The sequence below is a fragment of the Megascapheus bottae genome, chromosome 21 (assembly GCF_031878675.1).
Source record: "Megascapheus bottae isolate mThoBot1 chromosome 21, mThoBot2.hap1, whole genome shotgun sequence".
In the NCBI taxonomy this organism is placed as follows: Eukaryota; Metazoa; Chordata; class Mammalia; order Rodentia; family Geomyidae; genus Megascapheus; species Megascapheus bottae.
The window spans coordinates 27,919,256-27,944,082 of record NC_143529.1 but is presented as its reverse complement, the minus strand read 5'-3'; the positions used below and the strand labels follow the sequence as shown (position 1 = coordinate 27,944,082).

At 39.7% G+C, this 24,827-nt stretch overlaps 1 protein-coding gene across 2 annotated transcripts in view; it reads left to right on the top strand.

Moving 5' to 3' along the window:
* Positions 1–24,827, top strand: part of Farsb (phenylalanyl-tRNA synthetase subunit beta) — a 69,924-nt gene that overhangs the window by 30,466 nt on the left and 14,631 nt on the right. For both annotated transcript variants that reach the window (XM_090354901.1, XM_090354900.1), the window contains exons 15-16: positions 3,035–3,152; positions 19,775–19,930. In XM_090354901.1, coding sequence (XP_090211027.1) covers positions 3,035–3,152; positions 19,775–19,930 — 274 coding nt within the window. The remainder of the gene's footprint in view (positions 1–3,034; positions 3,153–19,774; positions 19,931–24,827) is intronic.

Genomic DNA, 24,827 nt, shown 5'->3' with positions numbered 1-24,827 from the left:
CTCTATCTTTGCTTACTAACAAGAGTCCTACCTTTTTCTTTTTCGTTTTTTCTTTTCTTTTTTATTTTGGTGGGTTATGGGGCTTGAACTCTGGGCCTGGGCATTGTCCCTAAGCTCCTCAGCTCAAGGCTCTTGCTCTATCCCTTGAACCTCAGCCCCATTTACCATTTTCTAGCGGTTAATTGGAGATAAGAGTCTCATAGACTTTTATTTTATTTTATTTTTTGCCAGTCCTGGGCTTGGGCTCAGAGCCTGAGCACTATCCCTGGATTTTCTCAAGGATAGGGCTCTACCACTTGAGCCACAGTACCAATTCTGGCTTTTTGCTACATATGTGGTGCTGAGGAATCAAACCTGGGTCTTCGTGCATGCTAGGCAAGCACTCTACCACTAGGCCAAATTCCCAGCCCTCACGGACTTTTATGCCCAGGCTGGCTTTGAATCATGATCCTCAGATCTCAGCTCCTGAGTTGCTAGACTTACAGGCATGAGCCACTGTGCCCAGTGAGTCCTACCTATTTTATTCGGCTTTTCTGGTGCATGTTAATTTTCTATTGTATGTAAATATGTTCTAGAATCAAGGAGAGTCTTAAAACTGGAAGGATATGCTTTTAACTATTGCTAATTATAAGTAATTCAGTTCACATTTGAAAGACTATCTATGGACCTTGAATTTCATTTTTGTTAATGTAGGGGGCTGTATTAGTTAAAAATAAACAAACTCTGGGGCTGGAGTTTGGTTTAGTGGTAGAGTGCTTGCCTAGGATGCACGAAGACCTGGGTTCGATTCCATGGTGTCACATACATAGTTGTTCTTAATGTACTATGTTATTTCTCATCTCTTTTGCTATCCCTTGGTTATTTTCATATTGTTACAGTATCTTACCTTGTAATCTGGTATATTGTATGTACGTTTGTTTATTTGAAATAGGAAAGGGAAGGGGGAAAACGAGGAGGGGATGAGGTGGGGGGAGGGAAATGGGGACAAAAATATGAGAAGGGGTATCAATGTATGTGAAGTAATGAACTTTCTATCTGGTGATTATAACTGTAATCCTTCTATTAATTACAATTAAAAAAAAGAAAAGTCAGAAATGATGCTGTTGTTCAAGTAATAGAGTTCTAGCCTTGAGGAAAGCCCAAGGACAGTGATCAGGCCCTGAGTTCAAGCCCCAGGACTGGTAAAAAAACAAAACAAAAAAAAACTCAGGCTAAGCTGGGCATGGGGCTCATGCTTGTAAACCTAGCCACTCAGGAGACTGAGATCTAGGATCACGGTTCAAAGCCAGCCAGGGCACCATGAGACTCATCTCCACTAAATCCCTAGAAAAGGGGAAGTGGGGGTGTAGCTCAAGGAGTAGGACAGTAGCCTTGAGCTGAAGAGTTTAGGGACAACACTCAGGCCCAGAGTTCAAGCCCCATGACCCACAAAAAAACAAAACAAAAGTCTAATAGTTCTAAAAATGCTTAAGTATTAAGATCTTAAATATTATTATAGAACAATGTATTAATTAATTGTGTGGAGTGATTTTCTTTAAAATCAAATGAACTTCTATTTGACTATTCCAAATGTACATTTGTTTCATTTATCAAGTATGATGGATTTCTTAAGTTGTGATGACTGCTGTGTTCATCAGGGCTACATCCTGTCTTACCCACTTATATGAAAGTGGAAGGAAAGCCAGAAATGCATTAAATGTTAGTATAAATAGCTGTGGTTTAGCATAAAGAATCAATATTCATTAGGAGAAAGAATATCTTTTAGATGTGGCAGATTCTATATTTTACTTCTGCTTTACCACCATTACTAATATGACTGACAGATATTTATGATTAATTACATGTGAGAGGGCAGGAGAAATGTTCTTTCTTTCTCTGCACTCTATCCACAAAATTCTTCTGAGCCTTATTGATAGCTTTGGGTGCTTAACATAGGGTACTGGAAGCCAATATGTAGTGTAAAGGGAGAAATTTATTTGCAGATAAAAGCAGCAGTGTGTTACTTTTGGTTGTTTGTTGTTGTTGTTGTGGGATTTGAACTCTGGGCCTGGGCATTGTCCCCGAACTCTTCAGCTCAAGGCTCCCACCCTACCCCTTGAGCCACAGTGCCACACTTCTGGTTTTCTGGTGGATAATTGGAGATGAGAGTCTCATGGTATTTAGTGCCCGGGTTGGCTTTGAACCTCGATCTTCAGGTCTCAGTCTCCTGAGGAGCTAGGATTATAGATGTGAGCCATGGTGCCCACTTACCTTTTTGTTTTTAAAGAACTGTGATGTAAAAAAAAAGAAAGAAAAGAACTGTGATGTGCATATCTTGTAAAGGTAAGAATGAAATTAATATACATATATTCCTATTTACCTGAATAAATAATGAACTGAACGCTAGTTACAGCCAGCTCATAGAAGCTATATACTTTAATTCATGATGTATTTGTCTTCTGTTTTCCATACTGTCTTTATTTACATTTATATTTCTTGTGGTCTTGGCTTGTTCCCCTCCCCCACATTCAAAGAAATTTTTTTTTATAAAGGTATTGTCCAGAGGTTACAGTTTTATAAATCAGGTAATGAGTACATCATTTCTTTTTGGACATTGTCTCCCCTTCTTTCACTCTCTCCCCATTTTTCCTTCGTGTCTCCACCCACAATTGTACACGTCATTTTCAATGTAGTGTGTAGGGAGTATCACTGCTACAGGTCTTGGGCTTTTGATTTGATTAATTTGTATTTAATTTTTTAAATATATGTATTTCAATTACTTTAATTTATGAAAATATATATGCCTTAGAAATTGAAGCCAGTTTTAATTTTTAAAACTAATCCCTAGGTAACATTAATCATTTAGATTATATCTTGTATGAGCAGAGTAGAGAATATTTTCAGTTCCTTTAGCAACTGAAACTGAAAATTAAAAATGACTTGGATCTTTTAGGCATTGAGTTTTCCAGAAGGGCATTCCTTTGAAGCCCAGAAGTATTTGTCTACAGCACAGGGTGCCTGTTTGGTCAGTGCAGTGTCCTGTCTTTTCCTGCAGGTGGCGCGAACTACCCTCCTTCCTGGTCTCCTGAAGACCATAGCAGCAAATAGGAAGATGCCCCTTCCTCTGAAACTCTTTGAGATTTCTGACATTGTAATAAAAGATTCTAGCAAAGGTAAGAATGAATCACCTTTCATTTATATATTTGAAAGTTTTTTAAAAAAATGTTTTTAAATTTTCAGCTCTGTAAAAGTAGAGAAAATAGTGCAATTTATTCCTGTGAATGCAGCACCAAGCTTTAATAGTGCCATATCCTTACTAACTTTCTCAGATTATGTTAAGGTAATTGTGAGACTGATTGTCCGTTTTGGGGGGGAGGGGTTGGTTTTTTTCCTTTTTTTTTTTGGTTGGTTGTGGGACTTTGAACTCTGGGCTTGGGCTTTGTCCCTGAGCTCTTCAGTTACCACCCTACTCCATGAGCCACAGCATCACCTCCGGTTTTCTGGTGGTTAATTGGAGAGAAAGACTCTCCCAGACTGGCTTTGAACCGTGATCCTCAGATATCAGCCTCCTGAGTAGCTAGGATTGCAGGCCTGAGCCACCTTGCCCGGCCAGATTGTCATTTTATCAGTATATAACTTAGTTCATAGTTCTAAAAACTGAGCTATTCCATTTTTGTTTTGTTCATGTTTTTAAATAATGACACTATTATTATACTTTACTATCATCAAATATCTTAGGATTTCAATTTTACCACTTGTTTCAAAAATGTACTTTTATGATGTGTGTGTGTGTGTGTGTGTGTGTGTGTGTGTGTGTGTGTTGGGTGTGGATTGTATTAGAACTTGAGTTGAAGGGCTTCCAGCTCTCTCTTGTCTTTCTTGTTCATGACTGGTCCTCTATCACATGAGCCTTACCTGTTTATTCAGTGATTCTTACTGCAGACTGCAAAATTCAGAATGTGTTTCTTTGAATGACTAAGCAGAAGCAGAGACCTTTTGCTCAGTTTGTTTTGTTGGTTGTGGGGCTTGAGCTCAGGGCCCTGAGACTTTTCTTTTCTTTTTTTTTTTTTTGTGCCAGTCTTGGGACTTGAACTCAGGGCCTGAGCACTGTCTGTGGCTCTACCACTTGAGCCACAGCACCACTTCCGGCTTTTTCTTTGCATGTAGTACCACTTCTGGCTTTTTCTTTGCATGTAGTACCGAGGAATCGAACACAGGGCTAGGCAAGCACTCTACTACTGGACCATGTTCCCAGCCCCTCCCTGAGCCTCCTTGTGCTCAAGGCTAGCACTGTACCACTTGAGCCACAGCACCACTTTCGGGTTTTGCATGGTTAATTGGGAATGAATCTCAGGGGGACTTTTCTGCCCAGGCTGGCTTTGAACTGCAGTCCTCAGATCTTAGCTTCCTGAGTAGCTAGGATTACAGGCTTGAGCCATGTGTGCCCAGCTCCTCAATTTCTTTTAAAGGAGATTGGAAGCATCATTCTTGGCTATAAAATTAGTTTGAAAGTGTTAATTAACCTATCTTGGAAGTGAAAATAGAATACTTTGGCTTTCTAACATTTGTAGTAAACTTTTTGTTCAAGGTTGGATTGCATCTATTTTCCAATTTAACAAATTGGAAATTTTAGGTAGATAACCGATAATATTCCCATTCTTTAAAATATTGGACTTGGAGCTGGGGCCAGAATTTAGGTCTTGATGCATATATCCTTAGAAGATACAAATTCATGTCAATATCAGCCTGTAGAATTTTTTTTTTTTTTGCAGGGTGGTTGGTATATCTATAATAGAAAGTAGAAAACATGTCTTTTTTGTGTGTGTGAGCTGCAGATAGGTTTGAGGGTTATGACTTGGGGCTGAGAATTTGTTACCTATACCAAATTTAGGTAACAACATTGACTTCAACCTTGGTTCTCTGAGTTTTGTACTATCTTGATTCTTGATCTGTCAGTATTTATAAACAAAGGATCACATTGATTACACTATACTTCCCTCCCAAATTTTGTTAATACCCTTTTGACAGTAGATATCTTCCATAATGCTGTGATTCCCTCAGAGTTCCAGGGGCTCATGATCTCAGTGTCAAGAGAATGAGGGTGAGATGCAAGCTGCATATCTGCAATTGCTGAAAAGGTTGGCTATAGGCAGGGAGCACTACACTACATTTGCAGTCCTTGGTAGATAAGCCTGTGCTGCTTTCTTTTTCCCTCCCTCCCTCCGTCCCTCCCTCCCTCCCTCCCTCCCTCCCTCCCTCCCTTCCTCCCTTCCTTCTTCCCTCCCTGCCTTCCCTTTCTTCCTTCCATTCTTTTTTGAACTCTGGACCTGGATGCTGTCCCCGAGCTCTTAAGCTGGAGGCTAGTGCTCTGCCACTTGAGCCACAGCACCACTTAATTGGAGATAAGAGTCTCACAAACTTTTCTGCCCAGGCTGGCTTTGAACCATGATTCTTAGATCTCAGCCTCCTGAGTAGCTAGGATTACAGGCGTGAGCTGCCAACATTAGGCAGCTGTTTTCTTTTTTTTCTTTTTTCTTTTTTTTGCCAGTCTTGGGCTTGAGCTCAGGGCCTGAGCACTGTCCTTGGATTTTCTCAAGGCCAGAGCTCTACCACTTGAGTCTCAGTACCGCTTCTGGCTTTTTTCTATATATGTGGTACCGAGGAATCGAACTGGGGTCTTTGTACATACTAGACAAGCACTCTAACTCTAGGCCAAACTCCCGCGCCCAGGCAGCTGTTTTCTTTTAGTCTATATGTTGAAACATCTTGGCATAGACTAGCCCCCAGCCCTGTGTTTGAAAAGAATTCTTCTATTGAGATGTTGGTCTTAAGTGCTAGTGCTGTCAGCTAGTTTTTAAAAAATCAAATCCAGGCCATGCACCTTTTTACAGAAAAGATTAGCATTTCTTTTGAACTATGGCATTGTGGAGAAGAGTTCCTGTCTCCATAGTGAACCTTTTCTTCTCTTTCTAGCCTGTTTTTATTTGAAACTATTCTACTTTTAGCATTATTCATTTCCATTTTTCAAAAATTATTTTATATCATATTGATAGGATGTAAAAAATGAATGTAGTAAATGTACTAGGTAATTCTGTCATGTTGAAAACAGGTTTTAATTTATTTCGAGTATGTTTTCTGTTTAGGTGGGCCTGGATTTTATTTCACAGCAAAGGCAGCTTTTCTGATGCAGTATTCTAAATATGTCCATGTGGGTTCTTCCCTGTCATCTGGTGTACACAGAACTCTCCAGAGAGGCAGGTCTATACCCTGGTATCCATAGTGCTTGGCTTTGGGCAATTTGTTTAGTATCTCTGTGGCTCAGTTTCTTAATGTATTCAATGGTGATAGTGATGGCACTTACTTTATTACACTTGTTATATGGATTGAATGAAATTGTACTTAGAACTTGAGTGAAATTACGTTTGGAAAGCCCTAGCCACATAATAAGCAATGCTTACTCTTTCTCTTACCGTTCAAGTGACAGCAGTCTTGAAGGCCAGATACCTGGTATCCTGGACTATGGAATTTTTCCCACTAGAGTAACTTGAAAGCCTCATCTGGCCCTCAAGAGATTATAGTTGTTTTGGTGAGGCACTAGGGACTGAGTTTCCTTTTTCTTTTTTTTTTCCTTTGTCTTTTTTTTTTTATTGTATTTTAATGTCGGGGCGATATGCTGAGGGGTTAGAGTTACATTCATCAGGTAGTGAGTACATTACTTCTTGAACATTGATACCCTTTCCCATGTTTTTCTCCCAATTACCAGTCATTGAGCTTGAACTCAGGGTCTGAGCACTGTCCTTGGGCTTTCTCAAGGCTAGAGCTCTACCACTTGAGCCACAGCACCACTTCTGGCCTTTATTGTGTATGTGGTACCAAGGAATTGAACCCAGAACTTTGTCCATGCTGGGCAAACACTCTACCACTAGGCCATGCTCCTGGCCCATTTAGAATTTTTTTATGGGGTGGTGGTAAATCTATAATAGAAAGTAGAAAACATGTTTTTGTTTGTGTGAGCTGCAAATAGTTTTGAGGGTTCTTAGGAGTTGGGGCTGAGAATTCGTTTTCTGTAACAATTTTAGGTAATTTTGTTAATGTTGACTTCAACCTTGGTTATTTGAATTTTGTACTGTCTTGATCCTTGATATGTCAATATTTATAAACAAAGGATCAAAAACAAACCATTTTAAACAAGCCATCAGAAGTAACATGCAGAAGAATGAATGAAAATGTCTGCAGTTCTCACAGTGGGAGTCTCGTCTCACCTGGGGACGGAGTGGGAGGAGACGTGTGGCAAGCACGCTTCGGCATGGCTCAGCACATTGGTAGGAAAATATTTTGGAGTTCCTTTTAGCAGAACTAGAGTTTGAATTCAAGGCTTTGGGCTTATTAGGCAAGTGCTGTACCTCCAACCCTTCCTTTTCCCTTTAGATTACGGAAAAAAGTTGACAGTATGGAAGGGTACATACCTGAAGCAAATTCTTACTGCTAGCCCTCCACATGTATGAAGTACCCAGGGAACACAATGGAGTGAAACTGCCTTAGCTTGTTTAGTAATATTCAGAAAGAAAACAAAAACGAATATTCCTAGCCTCATATTAGTTTCTGTGTGACAGTGAAAAGCCTATCTTCCAACCTGGAAATGAAACGAGAATCTTTACTGAATTTCAATTTGGTTCTCACAGATTGGCCCCTATTTTCATGGTTGACCTACTGCATCTCTCCTTCCTCTTGCATTCCTGCTCTCTTTCCCTCTACTTCTGTCTTCCCTGCCCCTCGTTCTCCCTTCCTTTTTTTTTTTTTTTTTTTTTTTTTGTGCTTGAACTTAGTGCCTGGTCATTGTCAATAAGCTTTTTTGATCTACCTCTTGAGCCATACCTGGCTTTGAACCACAATGTTCAGATCTCATCCTCCTAAGTAGTTAGGATTATAGATATGAACCACCAGTGTCAGGCTAATATGGACTTTACAGACCATCTGTGTTGAAGTGAGGCTGCTGGTTTGACAGTGAACCAGGCATGCCCTTGAAGCATTTACTTCCACTGTAAATTAGACACATTCAGGTTAAGAGAGCCAGCCAGAGCATGTACTGAGCCTCAAGATCTGAAGCTGCTGCAACACTTTAAAAATTAGGCCTCAAAGGGACTGAGTTGATACATCTTTTCTGTTGGGCAGGGTGGCACGTGTTACTGGAACAAGAAGTTGAATATAGACTATCATAACGTAGTTTTTCAATTTGTAAACAAGTCAGCAGGGGTGAGCTGAAGCCTTCATATCAAGCTGTTCTGTGAGGTGATTTCAGTCATTAGTAGTTTATTCTCTCCAATATGAAGCATAACTGTGCCAGAAAAGAATGGATTGACAGAGAGAGGTGGGGGGGCCTGCAGGGGAGCAAAGGACCTAGTTGTGAATCGTAATTTTTCTGCCAAGAAAAGCAAGCATAAATTGCATAATCCAATATCATGTCATTTTCTTATATCCAGATTGAATTCTACAATCCTACTTTATCCCCCAGGCCCCTGAAGCCAGCAGCATACCTGGACTCACTGGTTGGCCTGGGGAAGGAAGCCATTACTAACTGCAGGCGTTCAAATTTATAAGGAACTAAAGACTAGGTATATTAGTTTGATTTGTAAAGTCCATAGGGTTACTTGGATTAGCGAGATCCATTTGTCACTTAGACATATGTCTGTGGAGAACTGTGCACTTTGGCTTTGGCCACAATAATAATATTAATAATACTTCCCAATTATTGAACTTGAACTCAGGGTCTGAGCACTATCCTTGGGCTTTCTCAAGGCTAGTACTTTACCACTTGAGCCACAACACCACTTCTGGCTTTTTCTGTGTATGTGGTACTGAGGAATTGAACCCAGGTACCCTACTGCTAGACCACGTTCCTGGCCCTACAACATTTATTTGTTTATTTATTTAGCTAGTCGTGGGGCTTGAACTCTGGGCCTGGGTGCTGCCCCTGGGATCCTTTTTAATCAAGGTTAGCACTTTGCCAGTTGATCCATAGAACCACTTCCAGTTTTTTCTATGGTTTATGTCAGACTTTCCTGTCCAGGCTGACTTTGAACCTCAAGCCTCAGATCTTAGCCTCTGAGTAGCTAGGATTATAAGTGTGAGCCGCCATCAGCTCCTGGCTAACCACAATATTTAAATGTACATAGTGAGTGAAATAGGTTAAAGACCTTCATATTCCTCTGAGGCTTCTAAATATGACCATTTTCCCATTCTCCAAAGTAGTCTTAACTGGCCTGGTTTAAGCTTTGTGCCTCTAGTCTCTATCACTGTTAAAATAATTTCTGAAACTTTGCTTTGTTCTGGAACCATTAAGAGAATGATCTATTTCTCTTCACTCTACCTTGTACTGGAAGCACAGTAATATTTTTTTTTAATTTTATTTATTTATTTTTTGTCAGTCATGGGTCTTGGAACTCAGGACCTGGGCACTGTTCCTGAGCTCTTTTGCTCAAGACTAATGCTCTGCCACTTTGCACCGCAGTGCCACTTCTGGTTTTCTCTTTTCTTTTTTCTCTTTTCTTTTCTGTCAGTCATGGGGCTTGAACTCTGGGCTTGGGCACTGTCCCTGAGCTCTTCAGTTCAAGGCTACCACCCTACCCCTGGGCCTGGGCGCTGTCCCTGAGCTCTTCAGCTCAAGGTTACTGCCTTACCCCTGGAGCCTCAGCGCCACTTCTGGTTTTCCAGTGGTTAATTAGAGATAAGAACCTCACAGACTTTAGTGCCCAGGCTGGCTTTGAACAGTCATCCTCAGATCTCAGCCTCCTGAGTAGCTAGGATTACAGGTGTGAGCCACCACACACAGCCCACTTCTGATTTTCTGTTGATTAATTGGAGATCAAAGTCTTACAGACTTTTCCTTCCCAGGATGGCTTTCATCTTCAGATCTCAGCTTTCTGAGTAGCTAGGAATACAGACAAGCCACTAGTGCCTGGTATAGCACTGAACTTTTTTTTTTTTTTTTGCCAGTCATGGTCTTGAGCTCAGGGCCTGAGCACTGTCCTTGGAGTTTCTCAAGGCTAGAGTTCTACCACTTGAGTCTCAGCACCAGGTTTTTTCTATGTATATGGTACCGAGGAATTGAACCCTGGTCTTTGTGCATGCTAGGCAAGCACTCCACCACTAGGCCAAACTCCTGGCCCCAGCACTGAACTTTTTAAAGCCTTTAATTACAGTACATTTCAGATTCTTTGTTGTCCTTCCTTTCTTGAGCATTGTGGCTACCACAGAATAATTCATCCTCATCCTCATGTCTTTTGCAATTGTATTTATTCTTTCAATATGCTGTCAGTTTGTACCATATATGTATGTGTTTAATTTGCTTTATATAAACTCATAACTGTAAGGTCTGCCGAAAGGAAATGCTACGCAGTTCAAGAGAGGAAGATTTATTGTGTGAGGAAAGAGCAGACTCCTGCTGCCCAAGATGGAGTCTGGTGAGCAAGAGAGCTTATGGTGGAAAGTGAGAGATTATATAGGGGGAGGGGCGTAGCCACAGCAAAAGTGGATGTGATCTCAGAGGATGGGGAAATACCTCAGTGGGGACCTCTCACTGCCCCTAGGCATACCAATTGCCAGGGTTACAGGTGCTGGGCAGGGATTTCCAGGGTGCAGGGGGAGAGAGCCAGGGGAAGAAGTCATTTCTTCCAGGCAGACCTAACAATAACATCCCCAGCACCAGGACAACAAACATATAAACAAAGAAATAAATCATGACTATGTGGTTGATAAATAGCTCAATAGGAATATTTTGTTATGGTCTTGTGAGATACCTCAGTTCTGAGAAGTGGTCCATTAATTCTGGAGCCCTCCAGTAGTGTAAGATTATCTAGCATCCACATGTGGAATGCGGTTTTCCAAGGAAGGCTTATGTCATCAGTCTGCATTAATTTAATTTCACTATTTCATATTTTTGGCATGTAGAATTTCCAATTAATAATTCAAAAAATATGGGTATAAGGCACATTGACATTAACAATTTTTGAAGTAGCATCATCCACAGATGTGATGGCATCTTAGCTGTGTAAATATATCATTTTTAATATAGAAAGTTATTTTAGTATGTTTGGTTCCACAGAGTTAAGATCTACTAACGTGAATATAATGTGCTCTGTCATGCATTGAATATTGTATTTTTTTAGTAGATAAAAATCTATTCCAGGTTTATGGTAACCAAATAAAAACTAACCCACAAGGATATAACTTTCCCCTCATGCATTGAGAAGGTTATACATTTTTCTTCACATTTGTTTTTTGGCTTTTTGGCATTATTTAAAAAATGAGAAGTCTGTACTTTGGGGCATATTATAGAAGTACTTATGAGAAGTTGCTCCTAAATTTTCTCAAAAAAATTTTTCTTTTACTCTTTTTTTTTTTAAGAGTTTTCATTTATTTATTATTTATTTATTTATTTTTTGCCAGTCCTGGGCTTGAGCTCAGGGCCTGAGCACTGTCCTTGGACTTTCTCAAGGCTAGAGCTCTACCACTTGAGCCTCAGCACCACTTCCGGCTTTTTTCTATGTATGTGGTACCGAGGAATCGAACCCGGGTCTTCATGCATGCAATCACTCTACCACTAGGCCAAACTCCCGGCCCCTCAAAATTTTTAAGTTGAAAGTACATTTTAAATTTGCTAAAAGCCTACTTGAATGTATTGTTAATTTAAGAATAATTCCAACGCCTCCCTAATCCTACACTTACACCAGTTGCTAGACTTTGTATACACTTGTGCAAGTGTTTCATAGGTCTCTATGTCTCCATAGATACAGTTATGCTTTTCAGAGTGTATCCAGATGGCCTTACACTTTAAGCATCCTATTTCTTCTAAACACATGTTGTTCACCTCAATTTTAATTATGTGTAATATTCCATTATATGGAAGCATGAATTTATTTACTGTTATACGAATGTAAAAAATTTACTGGACTTTTTGCTAAGATGATTTGCAATGAATATTCTGTTCTCTGTACAAATATGTATTATCAGAAATAGAATCTGTCATTCCATAGGCATCTACATTAAAATACTTGGTAACTTACAAAATTTTCTTCCAAAAAGAATTTTTTTTTTTTGTCATGGGGCTTGCACTCAGCATATTTGGGCACTGTCCCTGAGCTCTTCAAGGTAGCACTCTACTACTTGGAGCCACAGTGCCATTTCCAGATTTTGAGTGGTTAATTGGATATTAAGAGTATCATGGGAACTTTTCTGGCTGGGCTGGCTTTGAATTGCGATCCTCAGCCTCTGAGTAACTAAGATTACAGGTGTGATCCTCTGGTGCCTGGCCAAAAAGAATTGTTTATATTGACTTACGGTCTTATCAAGAGTATAAGATTCCTTTTTCCCTCTATTATATACTGTATTTAAAGATGTTAAGGCCTTACAGAATTCTTTCATTCAGTCGCAGTAAAATTCTTTAGAAGCTAAGAAGACTTTGCAGTATAAATTATGGTGTACTTGTAGGTGCCAGTATTGAATAAGATGGCTGAGAGGGGTAGACATAGAGACAAAGGTACTACATTTTATTTTTGGAGTTTCGCCAGCATTATATTGGTCCGTGCCTTCCCTAGAAATCTTGTTGGTCTCCTAGAATCTTTGTGTGGACTTGAAGGTGGATGTGACAGCCTTCTCTTGAAGGCTGCCCTTTTCCAGTCTGTCACACATGATCATGTTACCCAGTACCACCAGTTTACTTGTGATCATCCCTACTTTTTTTTTTTTTTTTTGCCAGTCCTGGGTTTGAGCTCAAGGCCTGAGCAGTGTCCTTGGACTTTCTCTAGAGCTCTACCACTTGAGCCTCTAGCTTTTTTCTATGTATGTGGTATGGAGGAATCGAACCCGGGTCTTTGTGCATACTAGGCAAGCACTCTACCACTAGGCCAAACTTCTGACCCATCAGTGCTTTTTTTGAGAGAAGATCTACACCAAGTAGGAACCTAATTCTAAAAAATAAATGTGAATTTTATGTACAGTCATATACTGGGACATCACATAGCATTCTTTTTAAAGAAAAAAGTTGCTGGCATGTTCTTTCAGCCTGCAGAACTGTAGCTAGCCTCCCCTCCTCTGGGTGGTTCAGCTCAGCCCTCTCCAGGCAGTACTTTGAAGTCTGTAAAATACATGGATAATTTAGGCTGACATACTTGGCAGCTCCATTTAAAAAGCAGAATTGTTTGATGGCATGACACAAGAGGTCTGTTAACTGAGTTATAAAGAACTGAGGCATTGCCAACAAACCCTAGCTTTGGCATGAAATTTAAATAGTTCTTGCTTGTGGCTTGTAGTCAGCGAACTTCCTGTGATGTAATAGGGTCTCTTGGTGCAAATACTAGGAAATGGGAATTTTAGTGGACCTAGCAGTTTCTGTAAGGAAGAATGGCTAGAAATTGAGTATGTGATTATTTTTTTCCCTCAATTCAATTCAGCTACATTAGAAGGAATATCTGAGCAAGATGTGAAAAAGCAAGTTGGGGGAAGGGACTGGGGAGGTTGGAGAGTGAGGATGGTAATCCTTGGGAAATGTGAGAATTGAGCCAAAAAATGGTGGTGTGGAAGGGCACCTAAATAAGGAGTCTAATCTAACTACTAATTACATTGCCAGAGAAGCCAATGCTTTTCTTTAAAATACTTCAGAATTAAATGTGAAAATAGGGGGTGGAGATGTCTTGAAACCTTTCCTAAATAAGATAGAGTTTAATTTTTTAAGTTTTATATTTTTATTCTGATCTCTAAAATCACTTTAAATAATCATGTTTTTGATTCAGACGTAACTTTTCAAAAGATAAGTTTTCTATAATTTGGTGATCAGGAAAAGAATATTTCAAGGCAAAGGTTACTAAAATAAAGCTTCTAGTTTATGTAGCTAAGCTTCCTGAATGGTGGCATTACTGCTGGTCTACTCTCACAGTCAAAACGGAACTACAAAGTAGTTTCAATACGTGCCTGTGAAAGTGGAAGCATGTGACACTAACAAATGGGTACCACATGGCTAAAATACCCAGAAGCAAAGCAGTAGTATGAAAGGGATAATTTAGTTCTGTTCCATTTCATTTTTTTCCCCTTCAGGAGGAGAGAGAGAAGGAGAGGAGAGAGAGGGAGAGATTGGTGGAGGGAGAGCAGGAAGAGTGCATAGCAGACTTAGGTTCCTTGTTTTAGTACGTGCATGTGATAGTTCAGTGCCTGTCTGATTTTAATATTGATCTTTATTCTTGAACTTTTGAGTTAGCTTTTAGATACAAGATTCTTTTATCCTTGGAAAAGGAATGATGGAGAGTAACAGCTTCTTGTATACAATGTTCTTCTGTGGATCTCAGCTGTTCCTTCACATATGGCCTACTCTTTGCTTCTGGCCTTATTTAGTAGTTGTCTGTGTATGCTTCTTTCTTTTTCCAGACTAGTTGTTATTCGGAAAACAATTATTCAGACTTTAGTTTGTATGACAGTGTCCTGGCTTTGGCTTCTACCATGCATGGATAACTGGAGCAGCCTTGGACATAGAATACACTAAAAAATGTTAAATGATAAGAACACTTGTTTCTCCATGTCTGTTCAATCAGAAGTTGAACTCAGAATAGACTTTGTGTAAGTCAGAATACTGTTGGTGAATAGAAACTTGGCCAACTTTTTTTTTTTTTTGCCAGTCCTGGGCCTTGAATTCAGGGCCTGAGTACTTTCCGTGGGCTTTCCTCAAGGCTATCACTTTACCACTTGAGCCACAGCACCACTTCCAGCTTTTTTCTATATATGTAGTACCGAGGAATCGAACCAGAGTCTTCGTGCATGCTAGGCAATCACTCTACCACTAGGTGAAACTGGCCAGCTTTTATTTTTTTTTCCATTTATTTTTTATTGTAATTAATAGAAGGGTTACATTATATTCACCACATAGAAGGTGCATTACTTTACAAACATCGATACCCTTTCTCATGTCTTGGTCCCCATTTCCCTCCCCCCACCCCCGCCCCTCATCTTGTTTTCCCCCCTTCCCTATCCTATTTCAAATAACCAAATATGCATATATACAATATGTGAGATAACAAGGTGAAATACTGTAACAATATGAGATAGCCCAGGGACAGCAAAAGAGATGAGAGATAACATAGTACATTAAGGACAACAATCACTCATTATATGGCTTTTGTTTTTATATCCTGGAGGTCCTTTCATTTAGCATCATACTATATAGTCTTATATATATAGGTTTTGTTCTATTGTAAATCTCTGCTAGGAGAGCCCAAGGTTTCTATTGATTATGACAAATGAGGAAAACCATTGAGCCTATGTTCCTTTGAATCTGGCTTTACTTCACTTAATATGATTTTTTCTAAGTCTTTCCATGTCCTTGCAAATGGGGCGATGTCATTCTTTCTGACAGCAGCATAGAATTCCAGTGTGTATAAATACCACATCTTGGTTCCGTATCTTTGCTATGGTAAATAGTGCTTCAATGAACATCGTTGTGCTAGTGGATTTAGTATGTCCTTGTTTTTGGACGATTGGGTAAATGCCTGGCCAGCTTTTAAAAATCAATGTATTTCAGTTGCTTAAGTGGAATTCTTATATGCAGACTTTTGAAAATTAAAATGTGTTATGGTACAAATATTTCAAGAATTCATATCTTTATCTGTATTAAGCAGGTAGAGAGTCATACATAAGTTTTCCCTTATACTGTTTTTTATCTAAAATTTTTTAGAGTATACTATACAGTGGTAGAAAGAGCAAGCATTTTTAGAATCAGCCAACCTTGATCAAGTCCTGCTACTATAACTTAATAACTGTGTAATTCATTATGCTTTTCTGGCTATTTAGCTTGACTTTGGCAAGTTAATGCTTCTCTTCTTCTCTTTATAGGGATAATAATACCTGCTTTGCATACTTGTCTTGAGAATCAGTTATATGGTCATAGGTTGATTGGCAGGCACTTAAACATCTGACAAACTTATCAGTTAATAAGTATTTCCCTTTTACCCTGTTAATGTGCTTACCTTCCTGTGAATTTACTAGTGGAGTATGGTCTTAAAATATCTGTGTTTTACTTGGGTGTTTGGAAGAAAAAAGGAAGTCTTATGTAAATATGACCATACCTATGGTGATGAGTTTGTAGAAGAGCTTTTGCTAAGTGTATGTCAGTATGAAAGAGCTTTCTGTTTTCAATTTATTCCGAGATAGACACTGTCTTCTTTCTCTTGTAATATGAAAAACAAAATGAGTCCCATATTCATTCAATGTTTGTGTTAAGAGAAATGATCTCTAAGGGGCCACAGTGTATAGTAGTTATAACTATTTAACTTTGAGTCTTCTTTATATGTGGTACACTGTAAACCACCACCACAAGATCTAGAATATTTTCATGACCCTGAAAACTCCTGTTGTTCTGTTAATCTCATTCTTTAACATCTAAATGCAGACAGCCACTATCTGTTCTCTTGCTGAAGTTTTGACTTTTCCACATCATATAAACACGCATATGTTACATGCATACTCTCTGTAGGCTTGTGACTGGCTTCTTTTTTTCAGGGTGAGGCCTTTGAGAGTCAGCTAAGTTGTCAAGTTCATCCATAGTTTATACTCTTTATTACTAAATAATATTCCATTGCATAGCTATCACAGTTTATCTATATCCATTAAAATTCATTTATTAATTGTTAATCTTTTTTTTTTACTACTAGGGTTTTTATAGAATGCTTTTATTTTCAAGGTAGATAGTACATAGTGATTTTGGAAAAAAAGATAAATTTGAGAAACATTTTCATTATCAAAACTTAACCTCGGGGGGCCGGGAGTTTGGCCTAGTGGTTAAAGTGCTTGCCTAGCATGCATGAAGACCCGGGTTCGATTCCTCGGTACCACATACATAGAAAAAAGTCAGAAGTGGTGCTGAGGCTCAAGTGGTAGAGCTCTAGCCTTGAGAAAGTCCAAGGACAGTGCTCAGGCCCTGAGCTCAAGCCCAGGACTGGCAAAAAAAAAAAACAAAAAAAACTTAACCTCTGTTAAGTTATTTCTGCCCTCCCCCCCTCCTCCCCCCCCCGCCTGATCTGGAAGTTTTGATTTCTGGCTATATATCTATATAGCTGTGATTCTACAGTTCATACATTTTTAAAAGTTAAGTAGGGGCCGGGAGTTTGGCCTAGTGGTTAAAGTGCTTGCCTAGCATGCATGAAGACCCGGGTTCGAATCCTTGGTACCACATATAGAAAAAAGCTGGAAGTGGTGCTGAGGCTCAAGTGGTAGAGCTCTAGCCTAGCCTTGAGAAAGTCCAAGGACAGTGCTCATGCCCTGAGCTCAAGCCCAGGACTGGCAAAAAAAAAAAAAAAAAAAGAAAAGTTAAGTAGTTAATAAATAATAACTATCCTCAGAAGATCCTTGAGTGCTCAGTGCAGTGTGATTAACTATGTACACATTCAGGTTCAGAAGATTTCATCTATGCACGCTAAACAGTGGTTCCCCTCTTTCCCCCCCTAACCCCAGCAGTCACCATTACTGTAGGGGAGAACTAAAGGTCCTGGAGGCTGGGCATGCACCACAGTGGTGGTACTGTGTCTAAATGCAATCACTGTGTCTGTACTATTGTCATTGGCATATTTCACTTCATTGATTACCCTCAAGATTCATCGGCATGTTGCTGCTGCTGTTTCCTCTCTTCCTGCTTCCTTTCCTTCGATTTCACTTCCCTCCTTTCCCTCTTCCTTTTTGATTCCCTTCCTTCTCTTCTTTGTCCTATTCTTCTGTCTTTCTCCTCTTCCTTTCTCCATTTCCTTTTCTTTTTCCCACTCTTCTTTTCCATGTTTTAATCATGAAGATTTATGTAAACGCTGTGTGTACATAACACGCACACACACATGTGTGTGTGTGTGTGAGTATTTTAAAAGATTATGAGGCAAACATGGCTGTAACCACCACTCAGATTAAAAAGTGAACGTTGCTGGGATTCTAAGCTTCGTCACGGTCCTCTCCACCATCCTTTGTCCCCTGCACCTGGGGCTGCCTGCCATCAGCCTAGAATTGGTGATTATCACTGCCAGCTTTGCTTCACACGGATTTTTTTTATTGAAGAATTTATTAACATTAATTTTTACATCATACTTCAAATGACATGTTTAACAAACAGGCACACAGATTTTTTTTTTTCACAGCACAATGTAGTTTTGACTTTTGAAGTTGTGACATATTTCTTTATTATTTTGTCTTATTCTGATGGGATAAACCTTCATAAAATTGCTTTCTAACAGCTGGTGCAGCATTCTCAGGAGTAAGCATACTATATAGTGATTCTGGATAGATGTTCTTTCTAATTTTAACTATTAGAAATGATGTTAGACTAAATGTCCTTTTTTTGCTAGTCTTGGGGCTTGAACTCAGGTCCTGTGCATTGTCCTTGTGTTTTCTCAAGGCTTGTGCCTCTACCACTTGATCCACAGTACCACTTCTGGCTTATTCTGTGTATGTGGCACCAAGGAAACAAACCCAGGGCTTTGTGCATGCTAGACAAGCACTCTACCACTAAGCTGTCCTCTAGACTAAATGTCTTTTTTTTTTTTATAATTTTGTGAAATTTATTTTTTTCATATATTTATTATTGTAATTAATAGAAGGTGCATTTGCCAGATAGAAGGTGCATTAATTCCCATACATTGATACCCTTTTACATGTCTTGGTTCCCATTTCCCCCCCCCCCCCCATCTTATTTTCCCCCCTTCCCTATCTTATTTCAAATAATCAAATACAAATATATCCGATATATCAGATAACAAAGTGAGATACTGTAACAATGTGAGATAACCAAGGGATAGCAAAAGAGATGAGAGATAACATAGTACATTAAGGACAACAACATTCATTATATGGCTTTTGTTTCTATATCCTAGAGATCCTTTCATTTAGCATCATATTATATGGCCTTATGTATCAAGGTGTTTTGCTCTATTGCAAATCTCTGCTAGGAGAGCCCAAGGTTTCTACAGATTATGACAAAGTTCCTAAGTCTGGCTTACTTCACTTAATATGATTTTTTCTAAGTCTTTCCATTCTCTAACAAATGGGGCGATGTCATTCTTTCTGACAGCAGCATAGAATTTCATTGTGTACAAATACCACATCTTGTTGATCCACTCATCAACTGAGAGACATCTAGGTTGGTTCCATATCTTTGCTATGGTAAATAGTGCTGCAATGAACATTGTTGTGCTAGTGGATTTAGTATGTCCTTGTTTCTGGATGATTGGGTAAATGCCAAGTAGTGGAATTGCTGGGTCATAGGAGAGCTCTGTGTTTAGTCTTTTGAGAAACTGTCATACTGCTTTCCATAGTGGTTCAACAAGTTTGCACTCCCACCAACAGTGTAGTAGTGATCCCTCCTCGACACACTTTTGGCTTTTTCTTAGTATGTAGTACCAAGGAATCAAACCAAGGGCTTTGTGCATGTTAGCCAAGCACTTTTGTCACTAGGCTACACTCCTGGCCTGGGTTTTAATACCAATAAATACCACTAAATTGTTTGCAAAGAGTTTGATAACTTTGTATTGCAAAACATGCTTTATATTCTGGGTCAGTTTTGAGGACTATTCACTCCTGCCTTCAGATTAAATACCTCAGGTAATTTAGTGGTTGAAAAGACTGTTTTATCTTACCCTGCATTTCTGAAGTTGGATGTTTCTCTTTATGTTGAATAGTCAGTTATCTTTTTTGTTGGTTTGCCCAAGTTTGTGTTGGGAATAAGCCTGTTCCTTAAATAATAGTTAATGTGTCTTTGTAACCAGGTTTTGTATTTTTCCAGATGTAGGTGCAAAAAACTACAGGCATCTCTGTGCTGTTTACTACAACAAGAATCCTGGGTTTGAGATAATCCACGGACTACTGGACAGGGTCATGCAGCTGCTCAATGTGCCTCCTGGTGAAGACAAGGGTGGCTATGTGATTAAAGCGTCAGAGGGTAAGACCTGCCACATCCACACATAGTGAGAATGGATGACTAGCCCTATTGCTGATAGCACTTTGCTTCTAGTTGATTGATTTATTGGGTATAGAAAGAAAAAAAAAGGAGATAGAGCTTTTGTTGTTGTTGTTTTTGCCAGACTTGGGCTTGGGCACAGGGCCTGAACACTGTCCTTGGGTTTTCTCAAGGCTAGCACTCTACCACTTGAGCCATAGCACCACTTCTGGCATTGCTCTATGTATGTGGCACTGAGCATCTTCCTGCTGCCAGTGTCATGCTGAACCCAGAAGTACAAGCTAAAAGTTGGAGAGAACGAAAGTGACAGTTGGCACTCAGAGCTGTCTGAGGCTTTAAGACAAAAGAAAAAAAAAATAAACACACAAAAAGAATCCCAACAGTTTTTGAAAGACTTCATAACTTTATGTCAGTCAAGTTGTAAAAGTCCTGTGAATCTTGGTCTAAGAATTGTCAGATTCAGCTAACTCAATGGTATTTATAGTATGACTAGGCTGGTTTTTCTTTGTTTCAGAGTTTATGCAATGTTTGCTTTGTATGGCTGTAGTTAGATATGAATCTAAGTTTATTTTATTTGACAAGAGATCCAGAAACAACTTCATCGAAACACTTTATTACTTATTATGTCTATAGAGTATATGTCCCATCATAGATTTTTTTTTTATTGTTGGGATAATGTGTAAAGTGGTTACAGTTACATTTGTCAGGTAGTAATACTTCTCACACATTGATACCCCTCCTCTCATGTTTTTATCCCCATTTCCCTCCCCTCACCCCCTCCCAAACATCTTGTTTCCCCCCTTCCCTTTCCTATTTCAAATAAACAAATAAACATATATACAATATACCAGGTAACAAAGTCAGATACAGTAACAATATGAGATTAACCATAAGGGTGAAAATAGAGAAGAGAAATAACATAGTACATTAAGCACAACAATCACATAAGATAAAACTCTTGTTTCCATATTCTAGAGTTCCTTTAATTTAGTCTCATCCTATATGACCTATGTACCTAGGTTTTGAGCTATTGTAATCCTCTGCTACTAGAGTTCTAGATGTGTGCTAATTATTACAAATGAGGGAAACCATTAAGCCTATGTTCCTTTGAGTCTGGCTGGCTTCACTTAATACAATTTTTTTCCAAGTCTTTCCATTTCCTTACAAATGGGGTGATGTTATTCTTTCTGATGGCAGTATAGAATTCCATTGTGTACAAATACCACATCTTCTTGATCCAATCATCTGCTGAGGGGCATCTGGGTTGGTACCCTATCTTCGCTATGGTAAATAATGCTGCCATGCACATCATTGTGCTAATGGCTTTACTATGTCATTTTTTCTGGATGTTTGGGTAAATGCAGAGGAGTGGCATGGCTGGGTCCTAGGGGAGCTCTATGTTTTAGTCTTTTGAGGAATGGCCATACTGCTTTCCAGAGTGGCTGAATGAGTTTACACTCCCACCAACAGTGTAGTAGTGATCTCGCCTGGCCACATCCCCACCAGCATCTGTTGTTATTAGATTTCTTGATCCTGGCCATTCTAACTAGAGTGAGGTAGAATCTCAAAGTTGTTCTGATTTGCATTTCTTTTATGGCCAGAGATGTCAAGTCATTTCTTCATGAGCCTATAGGCCATTCTTATTTCTTCCTCAGAGAAGTCTGTCTTTAAATCCTTAGCCTATCTTCTAATGGGATGGTTGTTTCTTTGAAGATTTGTTTTGGAGAGATTCAGTTTTTTAGCTGTAATATCCCACCTCATCCTAGATTTTCATGTCTATGTAGTTATATTTATATCTCCAAGACCATGTCAGTTCAATAGAGAACTTTCATTTTTAAAAAGTTATTTAGCAGTTATTTAGTGACATGAGATTTGTGGAGAATTATTTTTTATTTCTCCTTATAATTATTTTTCCTAACTCTCAGAGATTGCTTCTTTGTCGTTAGTTGTTTGATTTTTACATTTTCTTTCATTTGGAGAATTCTTTTTATTTTGAAGATAATCTTGAAATATATGGGTCTCTTTAGACTGAAGATGGCGTTATCTTTGTTCTATTTATTTTTCAGTAAAATCAAGATGTGATGGTGTAAGGAAGTACTGTTTTCCCATTAGAAATAACCTGATGAAGATACGTGTTTTGTTTAAAGAATTTCAGTAATAGAATTCCATCTTAGGTTCCTGCCAGTCCCACATCCTGGTTTACAAGTGAGGGAACTGGGATGAGGCTAGTTATAGGAGCTGACTGAGTTAGGGCTTGTCCCTCAGAGTGTCTTCCCCAGTCATGATGTCAGCCCCCACGGTGCCTCCCGCTGTGTCTTCACAGCTTTATAATTTTAGAACTCTGTCATCTTATTAGGCAAACTTGTTTATCAGAACTCTAGTACTCCTACTTCAAAAATGAGTGAACAAGATTAGAATCAGTTCAGTTCTAGAGCAGATTGTGCCATAAAATGTGGACAAGATTAGAATCAGTTCATTTCTGGAGCAGATTGTGCCATATAATGTGAGGTCACTGAGAGCAGAAATGATCTACTCTCACCTGTCTTGTTGAAGCCGCTCTTTATGTGACAGTAATACTGTTTGTAGAGACCAGCCAGTGTTTTTTTTTGTTGTTGTTGTTTTTGTTTTTGCCAGTCCTGGGCTTGAGCTCAGGGCCTGAGCACTGTCCTTGGACTTTCTCAAGGCTAGAGCTCTACCACTTGAGCCTCAGCACCACTTCCGACTTTTTTCTATGGATGTGGTACTGAGGAATCGAACCCGGGTCTTCATGCATGCTAGGCAAGCACTTTAACCACTAGGCCAAACTCCCGGCCCAGCCAGTGTTTTTATGTTGTGACTTTCCTGCCTTGGTAAGTTTCTTCTGTATTCCTGTCCCCTCGTTGTGGAGATAAGGACAGGTAGGACACAGGCCTGACATGGGCATATTGCTGAGGAGCATGCAGACAGGAGGCCACTGTACCTCAGTCCACCAAGCCTCCTGTTGTGGCTTAGAACCTTCAAAGTGAGATGGGCCTTGTGTAGACCCCTTACACAAAGCTAAGTATGGCAAACATGGTGTAGAACAGGGAGTGCCATTTGACTCTGGGTTGTGGAAGCCGTCTATCTTTCAGATTCTTGAGTGCCAGCAAGGGGTTTCAGCCACTTAGGTGGAGTTTTGAAGCTGCTGCTTTTTCAGTGGGTGAGTGAATTAGACCTGTGGGACTGATTTGGTGGTGATAGACGTGAGAAAGGTAAGAGAGAGGCATCCAGCAGATGAATAGATGATGGGAAGAAGTGCACTTTATTTCTTCCCCCCCCCCCCCCCCCCCCACATTCCTGGGTCTTGAAATCAGGGCCTGGGCACTGTCCTTAGATACTTTTTGCTCAAGGCTAGCACTTTGCCACTTGAGTCACAGTGCCACTTACGGCTTTTTCTTATTATGTGGTACTGAGGAATCAAGCCCAGGTCTTTGTGCATGCTAGGCAAGCACTCTACCACTAGGCCACGCTCCTGGCCCCTGTAGTATATTTTAGAGCTATGAGAATAGGCTTTATCATGGTTACTAGTAGTCATGTCTATACCAGAAATTGGGCTTAGCTTCACACTGTGGTCCTCGGATTTCAACTTCTTGAGAAGCTAGAATTACAGTCATGAGCCACTAGTACCTGGCTTTGAGCTCCTTTTTTTGCTTGCCAGACCTAGGGTTTGAACTCAGGGCCTAGCCATTGACCCTGAGTTTTGTGCTTTTAAGGCTAGTGCTTTACCATTTTGAGCTACAGCACCATTTCCAGCTTTTAGTGGTTAATTGATGATAAGTCTCATAACTTTCCTCCTGGGGCTTGCTTTGAACTGAGATCCACAGATCTCAGCCTCCTGAGTAGCTAGGATGGTAGGTATGAGCCAGTGTGCCCGGCCAGATGATCATTTCATCAGTACATACCTTAGTTCATAGGATTCAGATGTCAGCCACCGATGCCCAGCCCAATCTGTTTTTTAAAGCCAGGATTTTTTTTTTTTTTGGTGGGGGGGAGGCAGTCCTGGGCTTAAACTCAGGGCCTGAGCATTGTCCTTGGGCTTTCTTAAAGCTAGAGCTCTACCACTTGAGCCACAGCACCACTTCCAGCTTGTTCTCTGTATGTGGTACTGAGGAATAGAACCTGGGTCTTTATGCATCCTCGGCAGGCACTCCACTACTAGGCCAAACTCCCAGCCCCCAGATTTTTGTAATTCTAAATGTATGATACAACTGAAACCATATGTATATTAACACAAACAATGCTGCTTTACTTTACAATGGACTTTTTAAAGTAAGAAATATGTCCATAGATGGTAAAACTATTCCTTGTGTGGTTCTCTTTATGTTTAGTTTCATTAGGCCAAGCTGTTGTTGTTTGTTTATTTTTATTTATTTATTTTGTGGTGCTAGAGATTGACGGGAGGCAGGGTCTTGGTACATGCTAGCAAACACTGTACGGTGGAGCTTCATCTCAGCCCTCAGCAGATAGCTCAGGCTAGTCGTGACTCCAGATCTTGCTGTCTCTGTCTTCCAAGTGCTGGGATCATGCTCTTGGCTATATTGTGAAGTTTTGATTACGAGTAGTTACAGATTTCAGTTTGTGTTTTGTTTTTAGTCTTATTTTGGCTCTCACAATAGAATATAGTATTTTAAAGTTTTTACATCATGAAATGTTTAAGATTATGAGTTTCAGAAGCTTCTTATACACGTGTGGAGCACATATGCGAAATATCTAGCTGGCTTTCCTTGTGAAGAGGTAGGGTATGTATATCTTCACTGCCCATCACCAGCACGGCCACAGAAGTGTCCCTGCATTCATGGTCATGCTCCTACTCAAGTGCTTTTCTCTCTTAGGATGCTTTCTATACAAGCTGTCAAGCCAA